The 26,025-nt window shown below is 48.4% G+C and overlaps 1 protein-coding gene and 1 long non-coding RNA gene across 5 annotated transcripts; one reads left to right on the top strand and one right to left on the bottom strand.

Moving 5' to 3' along the window:
* The first annotated feature begins 240 nt into the window (after positions 1 to 240).
* On the top strand, positions 241 to 4,854 carry LOC105712311 (uncharacterized). The gene is made up of 2 exons (XR_001106289.3): positions 241 to 1,072; positions 1,396 to 4,854. It is a non-coding gene; the product is annotated as an uncharacterized LOC105712311 (long non-coding RNA).
* Positions 3,632 to 16,099, bottom strand: INSIG1 (insulin induced gene 1). 4 transcript variants are annotated; one of them, XM_021666259.2, is made up of 6 exons: positions 15,661 to 16,099; positions 12,690 to 12,814; positions 11,992 to 12,158; positions 11,567 to 11,666; positions 10,537 to 10,607; positions 3,632 to 5,612 (listed from the first exon to the last, which is right to left on the bottom strand). In XM_021666259.2, the coding sequence occupies exons 1-6, from the start codon at positions 16,070 to 16,072 to the stop codon at positions 5,495 to 5,497; spliced, it is 993 nt and encodes a 330-aa protein (XP_021521934.1). In that variant the 5' UTR covers positions 16,073 to 16,099; the 3' UTR covers positions 3,632 to 5,494. The 4 variants fall into 4 exon arrangements, with proteins under 4 accessions (XP_021521934.1, XP_012300733.1, XP_012300734.1 ...); XM_012445310.3 differs by lacking the exon at positions 10,537 to 10,607; XM_012445311.3 differs by lacking the exon at positions 3,632 to 5,612 and having other exon boundaries at positions 9,815 to 11,284.
* Between the last annotated feature and the right edge of the window lie 9,926 nt (positions 16,100 to 26,025).

A 26,025-nucleotide genomic window follows, 5' to 3' on the forward strand; every position in this document is an offset into this window, starting at 1 on the left:
CATATAACAGAAGCTTTTGCTTCAAATAGTGGACTCGTATATTTAACCATTTTTAGTGGAAATAATTCTGAAGTACTTTGCATCTTTCTCCTACCTAACGTAGAACACCCTGATGATGAGAGTGCCCCGAGGCCGTCAGAAGTCTCTGCCTCCCCTGCTCTGCCCCCTGCGCCCCTGCTCAGGCCTCAGCAGGCTCCACCTACACCCGCGAGCTGCGCGTTCACGCCGTGGCTGGGGCGTTCCTCCCCGCCTCCCTCGTTGCCCGCAGTTGTTGAGGGAAGTTCTGGGTGCAGAGCTGCCTCTTGAGGCTCCTCCAGACAATTGTCTCAGAACCTGTCATTGCCTCCACACTCCTTGGGAAGCGGGGGCATTGCAGCTGCGCTTTCCACCTTCCTGTTTGAAGCTGGAGACCCAAGCGGGCTGGATGCCTCCTCAGCACGCATGGTCTTCAAGCTGGGACTGAGGTCGTGGTGCATGCTTAGTTCCCTGGGGCTGCCCCAGCAAAGCACCATAGACCACGTGGCTTAAACAGCAGCCATTTGTTGTTACACAGCTCTGGGAACCAGAGGTCCGAGATGGAGGTGTGGGCCGCGCTGGCTCCCTCCGAAGGCACAGGGAACAGTGTGTTCCTCTTCCCGTCTGTGGCAACGGCAGGTGTTCTCCGGCCTGCAGCTGCACCCCTCCATCCTCTGTCTCCCTGTGGCTTTCTCCCTGTGTCTCTTTGTGCCCTCTGCCTCCAGGTGTGCCCATCCAAGTTTCCCCCTTCTAGAAGGACCCTGATGACTTCATCTTAAATTAGATCATTCTGCAAAGACTCTATCTCCAAATAACAGCACATTCATTGACGTTGGAGGTTAGCACTCGGGCAGATCTTCTTGTGGGGGAGGACATGATTTAACCCATAACAGAGCGAAGAACATAAGATCCCAGAGAAATATGGCGCAGGATGGACCAACTCCCAGCCTGTGGATCCAGCACAGGCACGCCAGCACCGACAGCCGATGCTTCTCCCAGCTCGACTTCCTTCCCACTGCCAGAGCGCCAAGGGCACGCTAGGTTGCATCTGAATTTGGTAGGTGGTTATAGGCTTTTTTAAGTTAAAACTTGGTTTTATAATGCCCAGCACCTGAACGTTTGACAGCCAGCCTCCCTCTCTCTCCCCCATCTTCGTTTTGTTTTTATTCTTTCCTTTCTTCATTTATATATTTCTTTTGAATGTCTAGCATGGGGGTAAACTGGGGTTACTAAGATGAAACAGTGTCCCAAAAGCCTATTAAGTGGGGGAAGTCATCTCATCACCACCTTCCAGCATGCATGCACATGTTATGAAGCAGGATCCAGGCCATGGTGAGGCACCAGGATAGGACAAGCGAGGAGGTGGCTCCTCTCTTCCAGGGATCTGGCCTGTGGGAGGAAAGCAGCCTGACAGCCCCGTCTCAGGTGGACTCCGGTGGCCGCAAGAACAGGTGCTCTGAGCCTGGAGGAGCTCCAGGAGGTTTGATGTGAAAACAGCCAGGGCTGACCCTTCAGTGAGGTCCGAGGGATGAACAGGAAGACACTTATGATTTTAAATGAAAGACCTGCCTGAGAGAAGACATAGAAAAAAATACTAGGTTCTGATGAGGAAATGACTTGTGTGGACCCAGTGCTTCTGACCTCATCTTCCGTCTTCCTTCTGTTCCTGAACTTGGGAATGTGAACAGTGAGGGTAAAGGGTGTCAAACACTCGGAAAAATGAAGTGCTGAATACGTGGAAATAGTAAGAAAAAAACTTTTCATGTTATGTGACCATTTTTTGGTCTTGAAAATTACAAACCTAGACTGGCACTCCTATACCTAAGGCACTATCTCGGCACATTCATTCTTCCCCGTGAAAACCAGGGGAAGGGAAAGTAGCATGTGGAGAGCTCACCTCGTGCCAGGCACTATTAGGTGTTTTTATAAGTGCTCGGGGAAGCAATTCTTCAGGTGTGAATCTTACCAAGATTTATAAAGTCCACCAGGCCCCATGTTTGGGTATTAGGAATTGGATTTATTTCATGCACCTTTTTCTTACCTTTCTTTGCAAATTTTGACTACATTTACGGATCAATATGAAATCCCTCCTGTGGCTAATTTATTGCTTATAAGCTCAACTCACTCTAAGAGTAAGCAAAGTGGGAGATCAGCGGGGACTAGACCAGCTTCTTATTGCATAATAGGTGTCAAGGCTGAATTTTAATATCTTTATTAACATTTACAACATTAATACTCTTCAAAGAGAATATTCCTACAAGGGTTTATATGCTAAAGTTACATTATTACAAAGAGATAATCTGAAACTCTCAGAAAGTGAACATTCTTAGTAAAAAGGTCTGTTTTAACAGGTAAAGTAGAAAAGGCAAGTTTAGATTTAGAATCATTCCCTTCTTTCATTTCTTTTTACCACCAGAATAAAGGAAATGTCTGTATTTCAAGGGTGGGGAGAATGCCAGGTCACCAAATGATTAGATCTAATTCATTTAAACAAATGTGCCAGAAATGTTCCTTACGTCAAGGTCACAGGTGGCTTTGAAAACTAGCTCAACAAATCATCCTTGAATCTATCTTGAGTTCTTACTCAGCCTTGCTCATTCAGTTGAAAAGGAGCGAACAAAGAAATCTTTTGTAAATGACACACCTTACCCTTAATGAAATGGTGTAACTCTTATCACTTGCTCAATAGACCAGAAAAATTCCAGGAAAGGTTTAACTTCCAAAAACTTATTGTAAAACATGAATTTCGACTAGTTCAGTAGGCACTCCTACACTAGAGCCCCCAAAATTGGGTTAATCTCAGGCAAATATCAAGTCTCTGTAATGAGGGAAATGTTTTCATCATAAGCTCTACCAGTTTTTCCATACACCGATGTTTTATGTTTTAAGTGTATTAAAAACCTATTGTTTTGGATCTGTATTATAAAATGTATTGGTACATATCAGGTAAGGCCTTTCTCTGCTGGTACTGAAATGTGATTTCACAACTACAAGTCACGTGGGGCTTGCACAGCTTTAATGTTCTGGGTGCTGAACACAAATCTTCAGTTCTCATCCCATGCTGACGGCCTGTGAGAGCAAATAACTCCAGCCACACCAGCTGGCAGCAGGGGAGCTGCAGCTGTGACGAGACAGGCAAGCCTGTTCCTCCTGCTTGAAGATGGGGTGCCTGTGGTGAGGAGGGTAAGGTGGCAGGTTCCATTTAGCCTGCGCTGCATTTAACTTTCCGCCATAAGGAAAACACATGCTGTTGATCCTTAAGCAACACAGGCTTTAAACCTGGGTCCACTTATACATGGAGTTTTTCCAACCAAACATGGTTTATCATCTGCCAAATGTGAAACCCATCTATACGGAGGGCTGACTTTCTGGGTATGCAGGTTCCATAGGGCCAAATGCCAGACTTGAGTATGCAGATTTTGGTATACATGGGGCATCCTGGAACCAATCCCCTGCGTGTATTGAGGAATGATTCAAATGATACTTCCCAAGAGGTTGTGTTAAAATTCAGTAAAATTTGAAGAACTGTAAAATATTTTTCCATTACAAATTCTAACGTCCTGCAGAGAATACCATCCCACCTTTTTTTAAAAAAAGCAAACAAACATAAATACACTTGGTTTTGAACCTTTAATAAAAGTAAAAAATGAATGCAAAAAGAACACAATGTTGAAAACTTAGTATGAATGTGCATCTCACTAGATGTTCAAATCTGGTATAGTGCAAATTCTGTTCATACTATTTTACATTTTTACAAACTCAAATCACTTTGGTTCATATATTTGCTATAAACTATTGGCAAAAAAAAATCTCCAAATTTACATTTTTTTGGCTACGTTATTTCTAGCAGATCCAGTTCAGGGAAGGCGCCCTGTGCAGGACCAAGCCTGTTGTAAAGACTCACTCAGTGCTTTCATCTAGTAACTTCTGGTTTCTTCATAAAACGTCAACATCTTCATTGTAAATTTTTTTCACGGAACTAATTGTTTTCAGGTTCAGAAAATTTATAAGGGATCATTCCAAAGTTCAGAATGTTCCTGTTTTTTAAACAATATTCTTCTAAAACAAATTAGCTTCAGGAACTTAAAATTTACTCCAAGACGCTTCCCTTGAAACAAAGCAAAAAAACCCCAGCAAAGATCATCACATACACAAAAGCAAACACAAAGACCAGTGCTCACAGGAGGGCTCCTCTAAGCTTCCATTCTGCTGACTGGGGGCTACCATTTAAAAGGAGTCTTTTAATCAAGCCCCTTTCACAGAATTTAAAACAACCCAAACACATGTAAATTGCAAAATACAAAAAGGTAAATTTGTAAGTAAAAATTACTAAACCCACAAAATTGGAGTATTTCAAAGATTGAGGGTTCAGTGGAAGGAAGGCATAACACGAAAGGAACTTCACAACTGAAAGAAATCATTGCCGAGTTTCCTCCATGCAGCACTGAAATGAATGGAGAACCCTTCTCTCGACATCTCATACGTTAAAAAAAATAAATATTTAAGAGATACAAGGCTCAGATTGGTTTTCATATACATTGCACTTGAAGTTTAAGACCCAATACTTGCAAATTAGGTCTGGTATGGTCTATGCCATTAATGAATACATTGTGCTCACCAATATCATGGAATATTTAGAAACACCACATGTTCAATGCAGTGACTTATGCACTCTCCTTTTTACAAGGCAATCACAGATTGCAAATTCCATAGGGCTGTGGAAAAAGACCAGTCATCTCTATTCTGTAGTAACAAACAAACAAAACATTTGGCTCACTAAGACCGAAATACATGGCAGACAGGTATTCACTCTTAGATGCTCATGGATTTCGAAATAAACTTCATAAACTGAGGTGAAAATTCCAATGTATCGCAGTGTGGGAACCGTGACTTTTCACTGCCTTTTGCTCAGCAAGATTGTCTGCACAGACTTCCACGGGTGGCATGAAAAGCACAGCTGACTCACTGCTGATACACGCACGCGACCGTGGAAACACGCCACTGCAGGATGAACGCGCATGCCCGTGAAGTGTGGCCACACCACGACTCCACTTAGAGCACGCCTCTCTGTAATCACTGCTGCTGCTTTTCTTCTTTTTTAAACACAACCCTATTTTCAAGAATCTTTTGGATAAATATTATTCCTATTACACCATACTTCATGTTTGTTAAGCACCATCAGCCTACTACCTCCTTTGGGCACTGATACAAAACTGATAGTTGGTAACTGAGTCTTAGTTCAAGGCTTTGAAACATGGCAACTTGTTTGAATCACATGAATGAAATCTAATACTCGGGAAACTGCCACCTGCCTGAGCCACGCAGCCCAGGCAGAATGCTCCGGGGCCCAGACAGGCGCCAGTGCAGCCAGGCACGGCAGGACCTGAGGCTGAGTCGTCATTTCTCCACCTCCCTATTCTAGACTAGGGGAACAATGTTTTCCAGGAGTCATTTGTACAGTCAGCCCCATTTAAGTAGATTAAGAGAAAAGATAATCTTTGTCATAATTCACAATCAGATTTTCTTCCAAAATCTTCCTCGCTCTCAGAATCACTGGTTTTGAAGACTCAATCACTATGGGGCTTTTCAGGAACACCCTATGTTTAGAAAGGAAAAAAAAGAGAAAGTTAGCACTAAATGTATAAATATTTTAATTATCAATTAAGTAGGTCCTAACATGGGAAAGATTAAAAATGTCTTCGATGGAAGAAACAGGACTGAGACATGGGAAACGTGGGGAGAACTCGACCAAGGCCAGCTCTTGCAGCAATCCCAGCTCCCCTGCGCCATCCTCACTTGAGGAGTGGGCCGCACCTCTCACCTGCAAAATTACAAGAATTCTCTGCCTCAAGTGAAATCACACTGCTCAGGCCCTTATACAAAGCTTATGATATAAGTGTAAGCTATTGGTGAAAGTATGATTACATTAATATCTATAGAAAGGAAACACCCAATTTTATCAAAGAATGCTGATGCTTATGGTACGACAGGTGTTCCTGAAAGTTCTAATTGCATTTAAGGGAGTGAACCTTTATCTGAAGGGAGGTTTCTGCCACAGACCTTTATTAGTATCTGATGCCTGTGTTATAACCCACTTTAGCAGCAGTTTGTTGAAACAGACGTTGGAAATAGGTCATGCTTTGTAATACTGAATAGTAACTCTGCCCTCAGTTCACACAGAGCTTCACAGTTTGGGAATCCTTTCTACATATTCTTTCTCATCTGACCCTCACAGAGCTTCTGAGAGGTAGACACTCCAGTTACTACTACGACCAGGCACTGCAGGGTGGGTTCTCAACAGACCGCAGTGTCTCACTGATAAAGCAGCAGACCCAAAGAGATTACGTGACCTTCTCGAGGCCGCAGAGCTTCTGCTAAAGGGCAGAGGAGAAACCTCTGTACACATTTTTTTCCCTCAGAATCGTGCCTTCCCCTGTTACTTAACTGCCCTCTGTTCACTTTAAGAGGAAGGAGCTGAGCTCCTCACCTTCAGCAATGAAGGGATTACTCATCCAGAAAACCCCGAGATCCTCTCATCTGAACAGACAGGTCAAGTCACCCAGGGGCTCTGGTATGCCAGTTACTACCCTGGGACCCACAGTAAGACCTTCTAGCAAACACATATGCTTCTAGGAACTGGAATGTGAAAGCACTGCCAGCAGTTAAACATGAACACTGGAAGGTTCTATACAAACTGCAGTGAGAAGACAGAAGAGCAAACTCTTGCCAGCAACCTGGAAATAAAATTGGTCATGGCGTTTCACTACCTGTCCACGAATGTGCAGATAAACAAATGGGGACTAGACTTTTAGAATCCATGGTCTACAGAGGCCAGTGAGGCCTGGCCTTAGCTAAGAACACACAGACGCCGGAGGCGAATGACAACCAGCCCAGGGGGACCTGAAGGGCGGCATGGGGACTTCCAGCAGCACTGCCTAACGGGGACATATTTTCAATGGCAACCCAGACACCAACGCAGGCTGCTGTAAACCTACATCCAGGTGAAGGCAGGTGTCAGCCATGTGTTGAAAGGGCAGTGTGGTATACTAATGAGAAGCAGGCTGCCAGGTCCAACTCCACCACGCACCTGGCCAAGTTGTTTAATCTTCCTAAGCTGCAATTTCCCCATTTCAAAATGGGCTAATAATAGTTTCTACTTCAAAGAGTTGTGTTATGAGGACTAACCTGGCCAATGACGGAAACGTTTAGCACAATGTCTCCTGTGCAGCAGTCAGAGCCCCATCAATGGAAGCCCTCAGTAACAGTAATGGTATTATCACCATGAGCAGCTGAGTCAGGCCAATCTAACACAGGACAGCAAATTAAATCCCAAGCTAACACTCAGGTGGGCGGGACTCTACTTCCAGCTGTCCCAGTGGGGCCAACAGTGGAAGGACAGGCCTGATTGCTGTTGGTGGTTTGCAGCCTACTCTTAAGACTTGAAGCTACAAACAGTAACAACAGCAAGTTCTATAATTGGTGGCTACAGACTCATTATTTTAAACACACAGGCTGGGCCGGGTGCGGTGGCTCATGCCTGTGATCCTAGCGCTTTGGGAGGCCGAGATGGGCAGATCACCTGAAGTCAGGAGTTCGAGACCAGCCTGGCCAACATGGCGAAGCCCCGTCTCTACTAAAAATACAAAATTAGCTGGGCATGGTGGTGGGCGCCTGTAGTCGCAGCTACTCAGGAGGCTGAGGCAGGATAATCACTTGAACCCAGGAGGCAGAGGTTGCAGTGAGCCAAGATCGTTCCACTGCATTTCAGCCTGGGCGACCGAGCAAGACTCTGTCTCAAAAACAAACAAACAGAAACCACTGAGGTGGGTGGATCAAGAGGTCAGATGATCGAGACCATCCTGGCTAACACGGTGAAACCCCAGCTTGACTAAAAATATACATACACACACACACATTAGCCAGGCGTGGTGGCACATGCCTGTAGTCCCAGCTACTTGGGAGGCTGAGGCAGGAGAATTGCTTGAACCCGGGAGGCGGAGGTTGCAGTGAGCCGAGACCGCGCCACTGCACTCCAGCCTGGGCGACAGGACGAGGCTCCGTCTCAAAAACAAACAAAAAACAAAACAATGACAACAAAAATATGGGCTGATAACAAACGTTTCTGCTGTATTTTCGGACACAAAGGACAATGGCATGTGGGGAAAGTGCCACGTAGAAAGACCTAGGAGACCACATAACTTTAGCAAAGCCAACGTGGTTATTCTTGCAAGTAACTATGTTTCTTTTTAAGGGAGGGAACCATAAGTTAGAACAAATGCATTTTAGGAGAAATGAGACAGCTAAGAAAGAGGGTGTCAAGTGCACTGGGCAAAAGCATCAGCACCAAACAGACCTCCAGCTACACTGGATCTGGGCGAGTCTGGCCGCAGTGCTAAACTGAGCCTCTGAATCTCTTCACCTGCAGATTGTCATCAACTTCACTCTTGTCACCTCCCTTCACAAAGCCTTACCTAGTGTAGGTTTTGATCTTAAACCAGTAGCTCTTAGATACTGTCCCTAGAATATCCAGCCACTTCCATTTTGTGGGTAACAGTGGAATGTGGGGAAGGCTGCCCTGGGGGAAAATATGCACCATGAATGCGAATGTCAAGGGGCACAGCCTAAGGAAGGGACGCAGCGCCAGGGAGAGGGCCGCGGCGTGAAGACCCCGAGCCACATCCTAGGAAGGGACGCAGCGCCAGGGAGAGGACAGCAGTATGAAGACCCCAAGCCACGTCCTAGGAAGGGACGCAGCTCCAGGGAGAGGGCTGCAGTGTGAAGACCCCAAGCCACGTCCTAGGAAGGGACGCAGCACCAGGGAGAGGACAGCAGTATGAAGACCCCAAGCCACGTCCTAGGAAGGGACACAGCGCCAGGGAGAGGACAGCAGTATGAAGACCCCAAGCCACGTCCTAGGAAGGGACACAGCGCCAGGGAGAGGGCCGCAGTGTGAAGACCCCAAGCCACGTCCTAGGAAGGGACGCAGCGCCAGGGAGAGGGCCGCAGTGTGAAGACCCCGAGCCACGTCCTAGGAAGGGACACAGCGCCAGGGAGAGGGCCGCGGCGTGAAGACCCCGAGCCACGTCCTAGGAAGGGACGCAGCGCCAGGGAGAGGGCCGCGGCGTGAAGACCCCGAGCCACGTCCTAGGAAGGGACGCAGCGCCAGGGAGAGGACCGCGGCGTGAAGACCCCGAGCCACGTCCTAGGAAGGGACGCAGAGCCAGGGAGAGGGCCGCGGTGTGAAGACCCCGAGCCATGTCCTAGGAAGGGACGCAGTGCCAGGGAGAGGACCGCAGTGTGAAGACTCTGAGCCATGTCCTAGGAAGGGACGCAGCGCCAGGGAGAGGGCCGCAGTGTGAAGACTCTGAGCCATGTCCTGGGTTTGATGGATGGAAATGAGTTTTCTAATGTTGAAGAGAAAAAGGAAGAATAGTTGGGATCCAGAGGTAAGGGTAAGTTTTTTATGAATAAAAACAGCAGGAGGAGGGTTGGGCTTAGAGCCCTGAGAGTTCAGTTTCATGTGCCGGCCCAGGAGGGAAGGAGATTAGGGTGATGACCTCTCTCCTGCAGGTTTTGAGATACAGCGAGACCAACCAAACATTTTCCCCTAAGTTTAAAGAATAAAAAGGATAAAAAGAAATCTGAAGTAGGGAGAATTATAACTACACCACTATCCTATTTTGAGTTATCTAACATTGTTTTCTGTAAGGATCAAAGGGGCACAGCAGGAATTACTTAATGAAACTATCTTCAAAACTGAAAATGTTTCCTCCAACTATTTCTAAACGGAAGTTTAAGAATGTTGTGAAATTTCTTCCACCAAAATAATGCTTGTTTCTTAAAACTAATTTAAAAAGCTCTGACGTGTAACAGCATCAAGCTACTGTACAGAAATAACCAACTCTTTAAATGTCATTGAAATTTTTAATTATAATGTATGAATAGTCAATCTGGTTGAGGGCAATTTTATTCTAAAAACTTTAGGAACTCTCTCCCAAAGAGTACTGAAACAAAAACTGAAAGCAGGAAAGCAGTGATGGGGTTGCCTAGCTCTCCTCTGAAGACTTAACAGTGATGAAGGTGAATCCGCAGAAGCAAATCACTATTTTCATGTGGGACCATCCAACCAGATTTTTAATATTGAAAAAAGCAAGGCCAGGCTCACACCTATAATCCCAGTGCTTCAGGCAGCCAAGGTGGGAGGATCACTGGAGCCCAGGAGTTCAAGCCCAGCCTGGACAACACAGGGAGATACCATCTCTACAAAAAATAAAAAAATTAGCCAGGCATAGTGGCATGTGCCTGTAATTCCAGCTACTCAGGAGGCTGAGACAGGAGGACTGCTTGAGCCCAGGAGTTCAAGATTACAGTGAACTGTGATGGTACCCTCTGGGTGACGCAGTGAGCTCTGTCTCAAAAAAAAAAAAAAAAAAAAAAAAAAAGGCAAGCAGTCATTTCTTCTCCATCATGAGAAATCTGGCAGTAGAGACTCAGTAACCAGTGGAACACTACAAATTCCACTTGCAATTACTTCTGCTTTTGTGAAACAGCCAAGTGGCCTTCACATTCAACTCCTCACAGAAGGGTATCAGCTGGGAAAAATAAATGTACTGTTTTAAAAATAGCATGAGGTACCAAGATAAGTTTTCTGAGAAAGTCCCAGAGCTTATCTCCAAGAGCAACAGCTCTAGATTTTTTTTTTTAATTCACTTTATTTCAGCCTGCCAGTCAAAGTCAACTCAAAATAACATTTAAAAGTCCACCTCTATTTTTTTTAGATTAAAGTGCTCAGATGCCAATTTTTAACTAATGAAAACTGCTGATGCCATCCTAGAATTCACCTGCCTTTCCATCTCCCTCAGGGGGGCTGTGAGAGAAACTTTTCAGGGTAGTGCTGTTTTCTCCTGCAGGAAGAACAGGCAGGACGTCTGTCTACATGGTGACCCAGCCATGTGCAGCAGTGTTCTCGTCACTGCTTCTCCATGCCCAGGAACACCTGCCCCACAGAAGGGTGCTGCCTGCCTGAACCAGGCCCTGCTCTGGCCTGAGAAAGACTCTGCAGCCTCAGCTCCATTTGCTTGGCTGTGGATTAAGAGGCCAGCATCATCTGCATCCACTCTGATTTTGTGAAAAGAAACACTCGCGGACAGATGCTTAGGGAGCAAAGTATCACAGCATGAGGACATCCAGATCTGCTTCCGATGGTGATGGAGGAGGGGACACTCATACGCCATTCACCGGAGCCACCAGTCACTTTCTGTACTGCTCACTACAGAAGTTATGAAAATTCAGAACAATGAACACACCTGCAATTCGAAGAGGCAGTGCGAGAGCTCTAGTTCCTTTCTAGACAAAATATGATGAGTTTATGTATCTATGAACCTTTACCTGGGTATCATTACCTATTTTTTTAAATACAAGCTTTCCTCAGTTATCGTCACTTGAATCTGAACTAGAATATATAAACACAGATTTGAATGTATCATGTCAAATAATTCTATCAAGGTAAAAAGACGGAAGTTTGAGAAGATGACATGATCATTTCACTTACCATCGCTAACTGTCGTCCTATGTTGCCCACTGTGACGCCTCCCGAGAAAAATATACAGGGGAGCCAAGAACGAATATAGAGGAAGTCTGGGGATGTGTACCTGGAGCAAGAAAAGAAACTGTGCCTTAGCAGTCAATTTCACCTGGCTCAATTCTGCATCAAAGATCCTCTGAAATGGGGATATGCAGACTGCACCAGCCACGAAGTGTTCCAAAATGTTAATATTCGAATGGATTGTTGTAACTGCTACTACTTGGTTTTCCTTTGCATTAAGTTATGAATAGAAGCATTTTTGAGAATTTCATGCCTAAATCTATATCATTCCATATAAAAACCAAATAAAATATAAAAATATCTAAGCTTTATGGATGTTTTTATGAAAGTTACGTGTTTTCCAAAGTCAATATTTGAAAACACACACTTACTGATAGACACCATTATACACGAGAAACTGAGTGATCAGGGTAGCCAGAAAAGCTATAGTGATCCCAAGCCCAAGGCCACTTCTGGAACGATCAAACGTCCACCAAAGGCCCAAAGACAGGGCTGCTAACGTCAAGGACAGCTGGACATTATTGGCAAAATCCAATTTCTGGTGATGCAAAAGTTAAGGAAAAGTTTAATGATTCTTAGTAAGATCAAAAACACTTAAAAAAAACACACAAGGCTTAAAAACATGGGTTTTTTAAAATTATTGTACCACAAATAATTAACTGCCCATAAAAACCTGTGTAGTTTTATGCTAAAGAAAAACTAAAGCTAAAGAAAGGATTTGTTGGATAAGAGGTTAATCATTAAGATCACCTGAAATCTCCCTGGCATCACTGAGTCACAAACTGAACTGTAAGAATGAGCTTGCTGAAAGCTATATATAAAATTCTGTCAGCATTTTGACCATAAAACAATATATTTTACTACGAAGTCATCTATAGCCCCCATTCTTCTTTCTCTTTTTAGTAATCTGAAATCTTTCTCTTTTTAGTAACCATCATGTTTGCATTATGACATGGAGTCATTTGAGTATACTGTATGAATATGAAATACTCATTAAAAATGACAAAACAAAACGCTTCAATGTATAACCTAAAAAGATACTCTAGACATAGCACAGAAACAAGGATACAGCACTGGCGTGGTTAATGCCAACAAAAACGGCTATGCAGCGCATGACACTGGCCCATTCTCTCTTAAACTTGTGGGGTTCTCCGAGGTGACTGTCGATACAGGGGTACAGTAGGCCAACAACAGCTGTTTAAAAAAAGATGACAGTTAGAACACAGCAGGCTTAAGTTCCAGAATTTCAAAGTGGTCATTAGTAACACAGCACATCACTCAAACCAGTCCTTCTCCCAGAAAATACGATCAGCTACAACTTCATAGCTAAGACTGATTTTACATTCTTGTTCTCTTTGAGTACCACTCCCGAGAAATTGTACTGTTTTGAAAAGTTTTTTAAAAATCACTATTATTTAGTGTAGCTGAGTATGTCTTAGCAAACACAGAAATGAATCAAGCAGAGGCTATTCATATGAATATGAGCAATATGTAACCTTATATTTAACATCCACATCTGCCTAAAGCACACAAAACTTAAATGACCATGTAGTTCACCTTGTCCTTTCATGCAGTGTGATTTCTACCTTACAATGAAAAGGCTGGCATCTGTCCACTCCCTGCACAGCACAGCTGACACTCCCGCCACCACCCCACAATGGGACTGGGCATGTGATTAGATACGTATTTGCTGATGTGACTTTGACGGTCTGGGTCACATGCCCCTAGAGTGGCCCTGGAGTTGATTTTCGGGGTTCTAGCATGTACTGTACGACACTGAGCACCTACTGTGCACACATGCTCATGGGCAAGGGTGGAGAGACAGCCCCACGCGGGCTTCTCTACTCTCTATCTGATTCCTGCAGTCAAGCCCCACGCTGTGGAAAGAGCACCAGACCAAGAAGAGAAAAGTCAGCCTCGAAGCCCGGTCTGCCCTCTGATGGGACGTGGCTCTGCATGCTGGTGTTCTCATGTGTAAAATTATGAGGATTATGTAACTGGGACACAGAGAAGAGATCACTGTGGTCTGGAACAGTTAGGAAATTCTTCATAGACACGAACTTGGAATGTGGACAGGTGGGAAGGAATGGGATTCCAGAGAGAAGTCAAATGGCAAAAATGAAGGCAGGAATGAATGTCTGTGGTAGGGGGTGGGGATGCTGGCCTGCCAGGCTGGATGTGGGGACACAAGGGTCACTGGAAACTGTAGCCAAGGTCTAAGAGCCCTGCAATTGTTTCCCCTCAGTCTAGTGTGAAAGAAATACACATTGTAGGTTCAACTGAGAAACAAGGAACACAGTTTAGTCAAACATCCAGATAAAAAATGTTCAGTTTTCAAGTTACTATACTTAACCATGTTCTAATTTTGGAATTTTGAAAAACGGAACCCCTCCCAATTAATTTTACTTCACTCACTATAGCTTAATCTTACCTTTTAAGGTTAAAAACTAAATAGGTAAAAAAATATATATACTGTGAAATATATGACTTATGCTCATGGCTGATGGTTTAAAAAAGAAAGTTGAGTATGAGAAATTGTCCAGATATTCCTAGAAATCCCTGAGGCTTCAATTACAAACTATTTCATTTCTAAGATCAAGTTTTTGGTTCAAGGAAAGAAACTATTCTGCCAAATGTGTATAAAACACGGAATTTTAAATCTAGATATACTTCTCGAAAAATGTTCAATCAGCCACATACAAGTGTTTCAGAAAACAAAAGTGGATCCCATCTCTCTGAGAACAAAGATGAAAACATTCCACCCACTACTTAATAGCCACAGACGCATGTCCTAGTTCTTGAACACACAGCTGTTACAAAACTCTTCCCTGCTCGCCGTCTCCAGCGGGTCAACTGAGGCAAGTGTTTCCAAAGCGCAGGAGACACACCTGCTGAGGCAGCAGGCACAGTTGGCAACAACGGCTGGGCCACGTTCTACCTGTGCACCCTTGGATGGGACTTAAGCTGTGACTCAGTTTCCACATCTATAAATGAAGCTCCACATGGCACTGCTGTAAGGAGTGAACACAGCGAAGCACAGGAAGCCTCTGGTCAGCAGTCAGCGACAAATGCCACTACAAAGCAAGCAGGACGCTCCCTGCACTGCACTGTGGTCACTTACGTGCTCGTTTGTTTTTCCTACCAGATTCGAAGCTGCTTAAGGATAGGGGCCTGTGGTGCTCACTTTTGTATTAATATTTCAACAGCTTGTAGAGTTTTTGAGGCTGCAGAAAGCACCCGACAAAAGTTTGCTAAATAAACAAACGCTGCGTGACTACAGAAGCAGTAAGTGATCCGCTGGGCCAAGATCAACTCAACACTTCTGTAAAAGCGGTTCAATGACAGCCAAGAAATTCTACTAAAGATACCCAGCAGTCCCCCGTCCGCAGTTCAGACGGACCCTGTGTTACGCTGGACAGCATCTATGCTACTGCTCGGGTGTATGAAAATCTAAACGCCATAAGGGGGTTACTCTTCTCCTTAAGAATGTAGTCTCAGAGCTCTAACAGTTCAGGGGGTAAACAGTTTGCTTCAGACCACAGTTTACTCAGCGACCGGGCAAAAGGAAGTGCTGAGAAGTTGCTCCCCTGGCAACGGCCTCCTGAACACATGTGACGGGTTTGTTTTCAGTTATCCAGCCGGGTAGCATGTTTGCTGCCGCGACCAATGGCCATTCAGTCCCGCTGCTCACCAGTTCCCCAGGCGGCCAATCCGGGGCGGCTGGCGCGGGATGACAGCTGAGGCTGTACCCGGACACCAGGAGGGAAGGGCCCGCCGTCAGCTTGGCACAGCATCTGCTGGAACAGCCCATTATCTCCCCGCCTCATCTCCATCCCTGCGCCTCCTCAAACTTCAGAGAGTGGTGGCCCGAACCCGCCCTCGGGGGTGCCAGGTCCTCTCTCCCTCTCCTTCCTGTCTCTAAATCCCAGGACTGGATATGCACACTTTCAATCTGTGGAGAGTTCCAGTTTCAAATACAGGTTTCCCACAGGCTGGAAAGACACCTTTTTACTTCCAGCAGAACCAGGAGGGGTACTCACCAGCTGCTGTCCCGCAGCAGGGAGGGACCCACCAGGCGGAGGAGAAGATGGTGGCGATCACCTCCTCGGGGAAGAGGGTGACATTCCTCTGGATCTGCAGCAGGTTGAGCACCAGGGCTAGGACCACCCCGACCGAGAAGAGCACGAGGCTCCTCTGCACCAGGCGATGATGCCAGGTGTTGGGGTGGGGGCTGCAGGGCTCGGGGTCGCTCATCGCAGCGCTGCGGCCCCCGGGCGCGGGGTCGGCGTCCGAGGCACGGCGGGCCGCCGGCAGGGAGGGCCCAGACACGGAGGCGTTGATCATCTCCCCCACTTTGGCCGCCAGCCCCGCGGCGCTGGCTCGCGGGGGGCCTCGGCGCCTCCCGCTGTGCGCACAGGAGCAGCTCCAGAAGTGGTCGTGCAATCTGGGCATCGGTCACCCGCGTCCGAGAGGCGCTTCCTAGAAGAAGGGGGGTCATCAAGTTCACTCGGAAGATACAAAGAGCGAGGAAGGCCCCGCCAGACGCCGACCCCGGCACCCGGGCCAGGCGGCAGCGCCGCCCCCAGGGTCAGACACCCGTGCGCCCGCCCAGGGCCGGCTGCGGATGGGACCCGCGCTCACGGCGAGCAGCACCCCCGGCCCGAGCGGGGCCCGCGTCCGCCCACCTCCGGGGAGGACCGGCTGCGGCAAGACCAAACCCCGCCCGCGACCCCCGCCCCGGCCCGCCGCGTACCTGGCAGAGGGGCGCCCGCCCGCGGCTCTGCGAGCGGAGGCGGGGCAGCGGGGAAGGAGGAGTCGCGGCCCGGGACGGCCCCAAGTGCGGCCGCGGCGCCTGGCGGGCGCGCGGGCTTATATGGCGAGACGGGGAGCCCGCGTCACGTGACGCTGCCCGGCCTACCCGCCGCCCGCGCGCACCGCCCAGGGGCGTGGCCTGCGCTCGCCCCGCCCCTCCCGCGCGCCCGTCCACACGCGGTCTGGTGAGGCGGCCGCAGCCAATGGGAGGCGGGCGGCCCATATGACGTGTGCACACGCCACCGCCGGCCCGCGCGCGCTCGGGCGGGAGGCTCGGCGACGTTGGTGGGGCACGCGGCAGCAGCGGGGCACGCGGGCGCGGGACGAGCCGGCTGCGACGGGGCTGCCGGGGAGCGGGGGCGTGGGAAGGGACAGGCCGGCCGGGCGGAGGCCGGGGGAGGACAGGGCGGGGTTGCGGGCCTGCGCCGCCGCTCCCGGCTCCCTGCTCCCCTCGCCAGGTGTTCTGCGCCGCGCCTGGCGGCGGCGGGTCTCTGCGTGGACACCCCGGGCGGGGCCGGCCCCTGCGCAGCTCCGGGGCGGGCTTGCGTCGGCGGGGGCTTTCCTCAGCCCCTCGTGGCCTTTGCTCACGCCTGAAGAGCAAAGCACCCGCACCACCCAGGAGCAGATAAAACCGCGACCACGGTGTCAGAAGGATTGCGCCTCCATCCTGTTTGCCCCTCGGGTCGCCGTCTAAGGGCGGCCCGTGCCCGCTCAGAGCCCACATCCGTGTCGTGTAAAGCGCTGACGGCAGAGAAAGCTGCGGCTCTGCCCCGTGCAGATGAGCAGGGGCTGAGGGAGGAAGCTGTGCTCGCAGTAGCCGCGCTCGGCCCGGGGACCCTGCAGGCTTAGAAACTTGAGTCACGCCGTTGATGTGGCATCCTCAGCCCGGGGCTCTGGCTCTAAGCCAGAAGGTTAAAAAAAGGCGTCTTCCTGAGCTGGGACTGCTCTGAGTCCCTTTGGGGGCGAAATTCGCAAGCATCCGATTGCATTTCCTGAGGATGACACGCGTAGTGGGAGTGTGGTCCTCAGCGGGCCCTCTGCCGTTCTCACCCTCCAAGCTGACTCCTCTCAAGCCCTGTTAACCATTGTACACATTCCCAAGGACTCCAAGCAGGTTCGACTTCGTGGAACATTGCAGTGTGGGTCTTGGTCATTGTTTGCACTCCACCTTGCTTAAGTGCTTGATAGGTATACACCCAGATAGGTATATCATCGCAGTCACATAGAAGACTTGTTTGTAATAAGAAAAATAAAAAAGCTGCCCACTGTCGCGCTAGGAACCTGGTGAGCTGAAGGATGACCCCTCTGTACAGTGGGGTGCTGCCTCATGGACAGGGCACCCTTCAGAAGCCTGTGCTGTGAGCTCCTGCTGCTAACCTCACCCACAGGCGTCTGCATGGCAGCCCCGGCCCCGAGATGCGGGCGAGTCACCCATTCAATTAGGAAACGCCAGCAAGTGCCGAAAGCTTCTCTTTAGCAGGTCAGCTTTCAATAACTGGTTTATCCAGGTGTGTGAGACCCAGTAAGCAGGAGTGAAAGCTCTTAGCGACCTGTCCAGCTGCTCTACACGGGGCTCTTGACATCACATAAATCAGTACGTCTGTCTTCTGGGGTCCAAGACGTATTTGGATTTTGCTGGCTTTATTTCCTGCCATTCTCCCTGGCCCTGCAGACTACCCCAGTATTTCCAATGCTGTACCCCTGTGTGCAGGTGCCTGCCTCATGACAGTATTTAATATTAATAGATTTCTGTATTGTCTCCAGAATGGAAAGGGGCTATCTATTCCTGTAGCTAGTTGGTTTGTTAAAGACTATCGACTTCATCTTCTTTTCTTGTCTACCTAATAAACCAGTGTTACTTCAACCCAGCCTCTCTGACTCTGTCCGCTCCTCTCATCTGTACTGGGACGTTATGAACTATGGAAACTCCTGGTGTCATAGAGGCACCCTGAGGCTCTGTGGCTGCTGCAGGTATACCCGCCAAGATGTCCTGTGGGAGTGTGGGAGGGATGCCCATGGGGACCCTGCAGAGGGCCATCAGCGTGGCCTCTGAGTCCTAGGTAGAGATTGTCACTGTGTTCCCAATGTGTGTTTACCCAGGTGCCTATGGAGTCTGGCCCCATGAGGGAATGCAGCCCGGGGTAAAGACAGCGAGACAGTTTGAGTTTACCCCCTTGAAGAAGAGCCTCCATATCAGTAACCACATTCAAAGATTTTCGGGGTTTGGAATGTGCTTATCCTCTAGCAAAGCTATGTTGATTTCGTTTCCCTGTGAATTGTGCGCTATGTGTTGAAGGTGATGGGGTTCATTCTCTTCAGCCCCTGTCAGCTACTCTGACTTAAGCATTTAGGGAAATGTGCTTGTGATGGCTCCGTTTAGTTCTTAATTGCCCCGCTATACGGTAATCACAGATGTGGCCTTACTCCAGGAAGGTTGACAGTTGTTGAGCTAAACACCTGGCCCGGCCTTCTCAAATCTCTAACCCTCAGTGGTGGCCTCTGTACTAAACGGTCTGGTGAAAGGGAGCAGCAGGACTGCTGCTGCTCTTTTGCATATGGAAGAGTCATGCACTCATGGGAGGCCTGAGGACCTGGAGGTGTCACGTGGGGAGCAATCTTGCCTTTAAGTCTGTTCTTGCTGTTTTTTTATTATAATATTAATAATCATTTGTAAGAAATACTCAAGGTAAAGTAGATTACCAAATATATATATATATTTATATAAAAGTATCACATGGTCATTGTGGAAAAATATATTTTGAAGAAATCATCTTCTGGGCGCTGTGGCTCACGCCTGTAATCCCAACACTTTGGAAGGCCGAGGTGGGTGGATCACGAGGTCGGGAGTTCAAGACCAGCCTGACCAATATGGTGAAACCTGGTCTTTACTAAAAATCCAAAAATGAGCTGGGTATGTGGCGTGTACCTGTAATCCCAGAAACTCGGGAGGCTGAGGCAGGAGAATTGCTTGAACCCAGAAGGAGGAGGTTGCAGTGAGCTGCGATGGCACCATTGCATTCCAGCCTGGGTGACAGAGCGAGACTCCAACTCAAAAAAAAAAAAAAAGAAAAGAAAAAGAAATTATTTATAATCCTACCACCTAAGGATTACCACTGTTAATGTTTTGAGGTGTGCGTTTCCAAATATTTTTTCTATGCATACATGTATCTATTTTAAAAAACACAAATAGCTTCATACTTCACGTTAGTGGATCCAGTTCTTAAGTGGTCATGAACATCTTTCAAAGGCAATCAATATGGACTACGCCATTTTTTAACAGCGTTAGTGAGAGCCAATTCATGTATTGTGCAATTCACCCATTTAAACTGTGAATTCAATGGTTTTTAGCTATCCACAGAGTTGCACATCACCACAGTTCGTTTTAGAACATCTTCACCACCCCAGAAAACACCTTCATATGCTTTAGTTATTGCTCCCTTAACCCCAGCCTTCGGCATCCACTGATCTATTCCTGCCTCTGTGGCTTTCCTGTTCTGGACTTTTATATGAATGAAATTGCATAATATGACATAATGTTCTCCGGGTTCATCCATGTCATAGCATATGTCAGCACTTCATCCTTTTTGATGGCTGAATAATACTCCGTTGTATGGATAGACCACATTTTCTTTATCCATTCACCAGCTGATGGACGTTTGGATTGTTTTCACCTTTTGGCTATCATGAATAATGTTGCTATAAACGTGCACAAGTTCCATGTGGATGGATCTCTTCATTTTTCTTGGGTAGTTATGCTAGGAGTGCAATTGCTGGGTCACACAGTAACTCTGTGTTTAATCATTTGAGGAACTGCTGGATTCTTTCCAAAGCAGCAGCATGGTTTTAAACCTCCATCAGCAGGGTATGAGGGTTCTGATTTCTCCACGTCCTCACCAACGCTTATTGCTACTTGGTTTTTGATTCTAACCGTCTCAGTGGATGTGAAGCGGTATGCCATCATTTTCGAAAGCGGAATAGTGTTTGTCTGTGATGGGAGGTGCTTTAGCTTGCCAGGTAAGTGCAGCCCCCCAAGAGTGAGAGAAAGAGGTGAGTGAGGCAGTGAAGGAAAAGCCATTGTGAGGGTCACCTCACCGAGTTGGCCATGGCTGCTGTGTAACATTGGTTGCCGGTCACCCAGGGTACCTTCCAGACAGGCTGTGGAGACCTACCATGGCTTGCCAGAACAGTCCTTTGGGGGAAAAGGAAAGAAATGTATCTGCTAGCTCTCTATCTTCTGTCTCTTATTGGCCCAAATTTACCCCTCCTTCATTAACTCCTTCAGTTTTCCTGATTCTCGTACAGTCACACACTGCGTGATGACGTTTCCATCCATGATAGACTGCGTGTACGGTGGTGGTCCCATGTAACACCGTGTTTTTACCGTCCCTCTGCTGTTTGGCCATGTTTAGATGCACACCTCCTTATCACTGTGTTCTACCTGCCTACAGTACGCAGTACAGTCACGAGCTGCACAGATGTGACAGGTACGCCCTCCAGCCTAGGTGTGGAGTGGGCTCTACTGTCTAGATTTATGTAAATGCACTCAATGGTGTCCACGTGACAAAATCTCCTAACAATGCATTTCTCAGAAAGTGTGCCTTTGTTAACGCAGCACGTGACTGTACTCAGCCTCTCACTGCAGCTGATGGGCAGCCAGATTCCACAGTCAACAGCGGGCTTCTCGTCAGAGCCCTGAGTGGTGAGAAGAGCCCAGAGCTGCTTCTGCAAGTCCAGTTGGTCAGACTGTCTGTGCCTGTATTGATCACTGGAAAGGGGAGAAGAAGAGTGATGATTGGCAGAGAGACTGTCCTCCAGTGTGAGGAGCTGTTGGTGACTCCATCACAGAGACCACTGCTGATGGTGATTCTGCACTGGAGTGGAGCATGGGCCAAGGCAGACTGTGTGGGAGGAGAAGTCAGTGTGCCTCGCACAGCCCTGAGGCTGGAGCAGAGGAAAGGGGCTGCCAGGGGCACTGGCAGAAGGTCCAGTAAGACAGGAAGAAAGTGTGTGGCCAAGAAATCCAGGGAGGGATGTTCGCGAAAGGAGAAAGCATCACCCAGGGCGTTCGAGACAGAGACCCAGTCATGTCCGGGGGTCCTGTGATGTGGTCAGCAGGAAGCTTGGTGAGAGTGGCCTGAGTCACGGGAAGGTGGGCTTCCCTGAGGTAAGGAAAATGAGGCTGCCAGTGGAGATCCCTCTGGAAGCGGTCTGGCTGTGAGAAGGAGGGGAGAGGTGATGGAAGCTGGAGGAGAGAGTGATGTTCCGGAAAGGAGTTTTGTTTGTTTGTTTATTTATTTGTTTGTTTGTTTAGAGACAGAGTCTCACTGTCACCCAGGCTGGAGTGCAGTGGCGCGATCTCAGCTCACTGCAGCCTCCACCTCCTGGGTTCAAGCGATTCTCCCTCCACTCGAGATTACAGGCGCCTGCCACCACACCCGGCCAAGTTTTGTATTTTTGTAGAGATGAGATTTTGCCACATTGGTCAGGCTGGTCTTGTACTCCTGTCCCCAGGCGATCCGCCCGCCCTGGCCTCCCAAAGTGCTGGCATTACAAGCGTGAGCCACCACGCCCAGCCTGTTTTGTTTTAAAAATGAGAGAGATGTGAACAAATATAATCGCTGATGGATCCAGTAGAAAGATTGAAGAAGAGGGAGTGAGAGCGGGCAGCGGAGAGTGAGTTCCTGAGGAGTAGATTGGATGCAGGGAGGGTGTCTAGGACCACAGCCTGAGCGGGGCTCCCAGGCAGGCACAGCCTCTACTGAGGAAGCAGGTGGGAGAGATGGGTGGGCGTGGTGGGGTGGGTGCAGCGCCTTTCCCTCAGGAGGTTTCTGTTGTTTCTGAAGGAGGAGAGCTCCTGAGTTAAGAGGGAGACAGGAGTGATGGGAAACTGGGAGTGTGCACCCCTTGGTGTGGAGTACCTGGTGGAGGTTTGTGACAGCGACGTCACAGGGCCCAATCTGCAGGGTGGCCTGGCAGTTCTTCTCTATGGCTCTCCAGGCTGGGTAGCAATGGCAGAGCATTCGAGGGGCATCTGGAATTGGGTTTTTCCTGGTGGTGCCAAGGAGGGACAGTGGAGCTGTGGAGTGCAGGTTGGTGGCGGGCGGCTGGTGGCATCGTGGACTCCGGGTTAGGTGAAATGGAGGTGAAAGGCGTATGCCGAGAGGAAGAGGGCCCCACAGAGGGAAGGGCCGGTGTGCGGAGATCGCACTGTGTGGGCACTGGATGTTGGCCCCACAAGGGCAGAGATGTTTGTTGACTGATACAACGCAATTCCCACAGATTCATTACTGGCTGGTGGAGGCGGTTTGGGCGCACGGCTTCAGGGGAGAGCCACTGCAGGTGGCGGCCGTCCCCACGAGGAGCCTGGGATTGGGTGGCTGGAGTGGTGTGGAGTGAGTCGCCAGGGCCGAGGAGGTCAGGGAACCCAGAGGCCAGGTCTGGGATGAGTTATGCTTGGGTGGACATATGTCCTTAGGCCAATGGCAGGTTTGGGATGTGGAGACACACTATGTGTCAGTTGTCTGAGTCCCTGGGGAGTGAGGGCAGCAGATAGCAGTGGCAGAGGGGGTGCACTGGGTGGGATGGTGTCTCCCCAAATTCCTGTCCTTCCGGGAACCTCCGAATGTGAGCTCATTTGGAAACAGACTCATTGGAGGTGTAACGAGTTAAGATGAGGTCCTGCTGGAGGAGGGTGGGCACTGCATCCCACCTGTTTTCTTCTAAGACGAGGAGGTAAAACCCAGAGAGAGACAAGCAGGAGAAGCTGGGTGAGGACAGAGGCGGAGGCATGGCACGGTTTGCCGGGAGCCACCAGAGGCCAGAAGGAGTAAGGAAGGATTGTCCCCTGGGGCCCTCACAGAGAGCAGGGCCCCAGAAACGCCTTGCTTTCGGCCCTCCACCCTCCGGAACTGGGAGGGAGCGTGGAGCATGGAGCAGGAAGGAGCAAGGGGTAGAGGGGCCAGGGGCCTGCCACCTGTGTGGCCATGTCATGCCTCAGCCGCATCATCCATGGCTACCACCCAAAACATAGACACCCCATATGATCTGTGTTACTCAACATCACAGCACCAGAAAGAAGAGCGTTATCTCTATCTGGTGAAGAATGTGAAGAAATGGAGTTCTGAAGCCAGTGATGTGCTCAAAGCTGTGACAATGCTGAGGGGCAGAGCAGGGATTCAGATCCAGCCTCCCTGAGTTCATAGCCCGGCTCCCTGCACCCCCATTGCTCTCATCCCTGGAGTTCCTCCTGTGCTCCAGGCACTGTGCTAGAGATGCTGAATAGGTCTAGTTGCTGCCTGGTCTCTCTGATAAGACTGTATAACCACTGTGAGGGCAGAATCTTCCCCTTCTAATTTCACAAAATCTAGTTGAAAGCAGAAACTTCAGGCCAGGCACGGTGGCTCATGCCTGTAATCCCAGCACTCTGGGAGGCTGAGACTGGTGGATCACTTGAGGTCAGGAGTTCGAGACCAGCCTGGCCAACATGGTGAAACCCTGTCTCTACTAAAAATACAGAAAATAGCTGGGCATAGTGGCATCCCTGTAATCCCAGCTACTTGGGAGGCTGAGGCATCAGAATCACCTGAACCCAGGAGACAGAGGTTGCAATGAGCTGAGATTGTGCCACTGCACTCCAGCCTGGGTGACAGAGCAAGACTCTGTCTCAAATAAAACAAAACAAAACCTTCTCAACAACATTTTTACTGGCTATATAGGGGTGTGTGTGTGTGTGTGTGTGTGTGCGCGCACGTGCACGCGCGTATGTGTGTGTGTATGTGTGTGTGAGATTTCTTACCTATCTGATATCATTGGGCATTTGTAGACCATCTCATACTTGTCAGTATCCTAAACAAAGCAGCAACAAATATGTGTGCTAAGTGTGCACACACCTTTCCCTTAGGATCAATTCCAGCACTGTCTTCTGATAAAATAACCCGGCTGCACACTCAGCCAAGTATGGTGAAATTCTTTCTCCTGCGTGATCCTCCAGCCTGGCTTCTGTCTCTGGATCAGATGCCCTGGGGGCGCTGCCTCTGGACAGACTCCTCTGCTTCCTCCCGTGGGCACGGGGTGCCATCATTCACCAGGGCATCACCAGCCCCCGTCCGTGGCTTGTGGGACAAATGACTCTTGTCCTGCTTTCCATTCACAATGATTTCCTGTTTCCCTATTTTATTTTAATCAAAGCTCACATAAAGCATCTTAAGCTATGCTTTAACAAGAAACCCTCAAACTGTTGGCACTTTTAAGTATTCAGTAGCAGTTTTTTCCTTAGGGTTGTTCTCTTACTAGAACATCCCATATGTACATAATTAAGGAATTGTGTGTACGACAGAGCTAAGAGAACTCGGCAAATCTGAGCAGAATCGCGCCCCCTCCCCACCCCAGGCCACTGCGATCCAGAAGCAAAGAATGGCAGGTAGGTGAACAGCAGCAAGCTTGGTTGTAAGGTTTAGTATGTGAATTTTATCACTGCGCTGCTGCTGGATGGGTCACATTGGAGGCTGGCACCTGGCTCCAGGTAAAACAGGTTACACTGGAGGTTGTCTCCTCTCGCTTAGAGGTAGAGGTCATCTGTTCCTGCAGAGAAATCACATGGCACCCACACCCCACCTCCTGATGACTCTCTCCCTTTGGGTGTGACCCTCTGCCCAGAGAACAACAATGCCCCAATGTGCAGGGAAGGGTGAGCCTGGCCCAGCACTCCTGTGTCTGATGAGGACATCAGTCCAATACTTAATTATAACGACTAAGTCAGCAATTTCAAAGATTTTACTTAGTGCAAAAAAGAAAGAAGAATTTCATTGGCTAGATTCAAGTGTTATTTAGCAAAATCGAATATACTGCAAAAGCAAGGTAAATCCAGCCCCAGTGAAGTGACCTATCCTGCTTATTGATAGCAGTGTCTTATGTTAAAACTGCTAGTAACAAAAGCAGGCTGAGCTGATTTTGTGTCGACACGCTTTATTATAACCAGTGCCATGTATGGAGGTCACAGTGATGGCTGCGACAAATATGGTGGTGAAATGTCCCATTCCACACTGAGTCTACAAGTAAAGATCCAAGAATAAGAAACACCTGGAAAATTCTGTGTTCTCCAAAGTGGATGGAGGCATGGTTTAGTGTGCCAGACACCAGAAGCCTGCCTGGGGACTGCTCCAAATGTGGTCCTGGTCTGAAGGTCACACCCTGTGGGATCACTGAGAAAGCAGAGCCTGGGGCCCCACGCAGACCCCAGCACTGGAACCCGAATGGCGAGTAGCCGCCTGGTGATTTGTGTATACATTAACCTTTGAGAATTCTGCTTTAGATGGAACTTGATACATATTCCTTGAAAATGCTGAATTTACCACTGTTTGTCTTTTTTATGCAATGAAGAGCCAATGCTGTCAAAAGTGGCTTATTATCCTCAACAATACTGAACAATTACTACAGGTTTTGGTAAATATGATGTTGTAGTAGGCACTTTTGAAAAAAAAGAGGAACATATTTTTTTCCTTCCCAAATAGGCTGAGTTAAAATAATTAACTGGTCTCTTATACATGGGAGGGAGATTTCAAAAAGCCTGTTCAAGAAAGAAGCCTTCATCTAAT

This window comes from Aotus nancymaae, unplaced genomic scaffold (assembly GCF_030222135.1).
Source record: "Aotus nancymaae isolate 86718 unplaced genomic scaffold, 86718_ANA_hifiasm-v0.15.2.pri h1tg000002l, whole genome shotgun sequence".
In the NCBI taxonomy this organism is placed as follows: Eukaryota; Metazoa; Chordata; class Mammalia; order Primates; family Aotidae; genus Aotus; species Aotus nancymaae.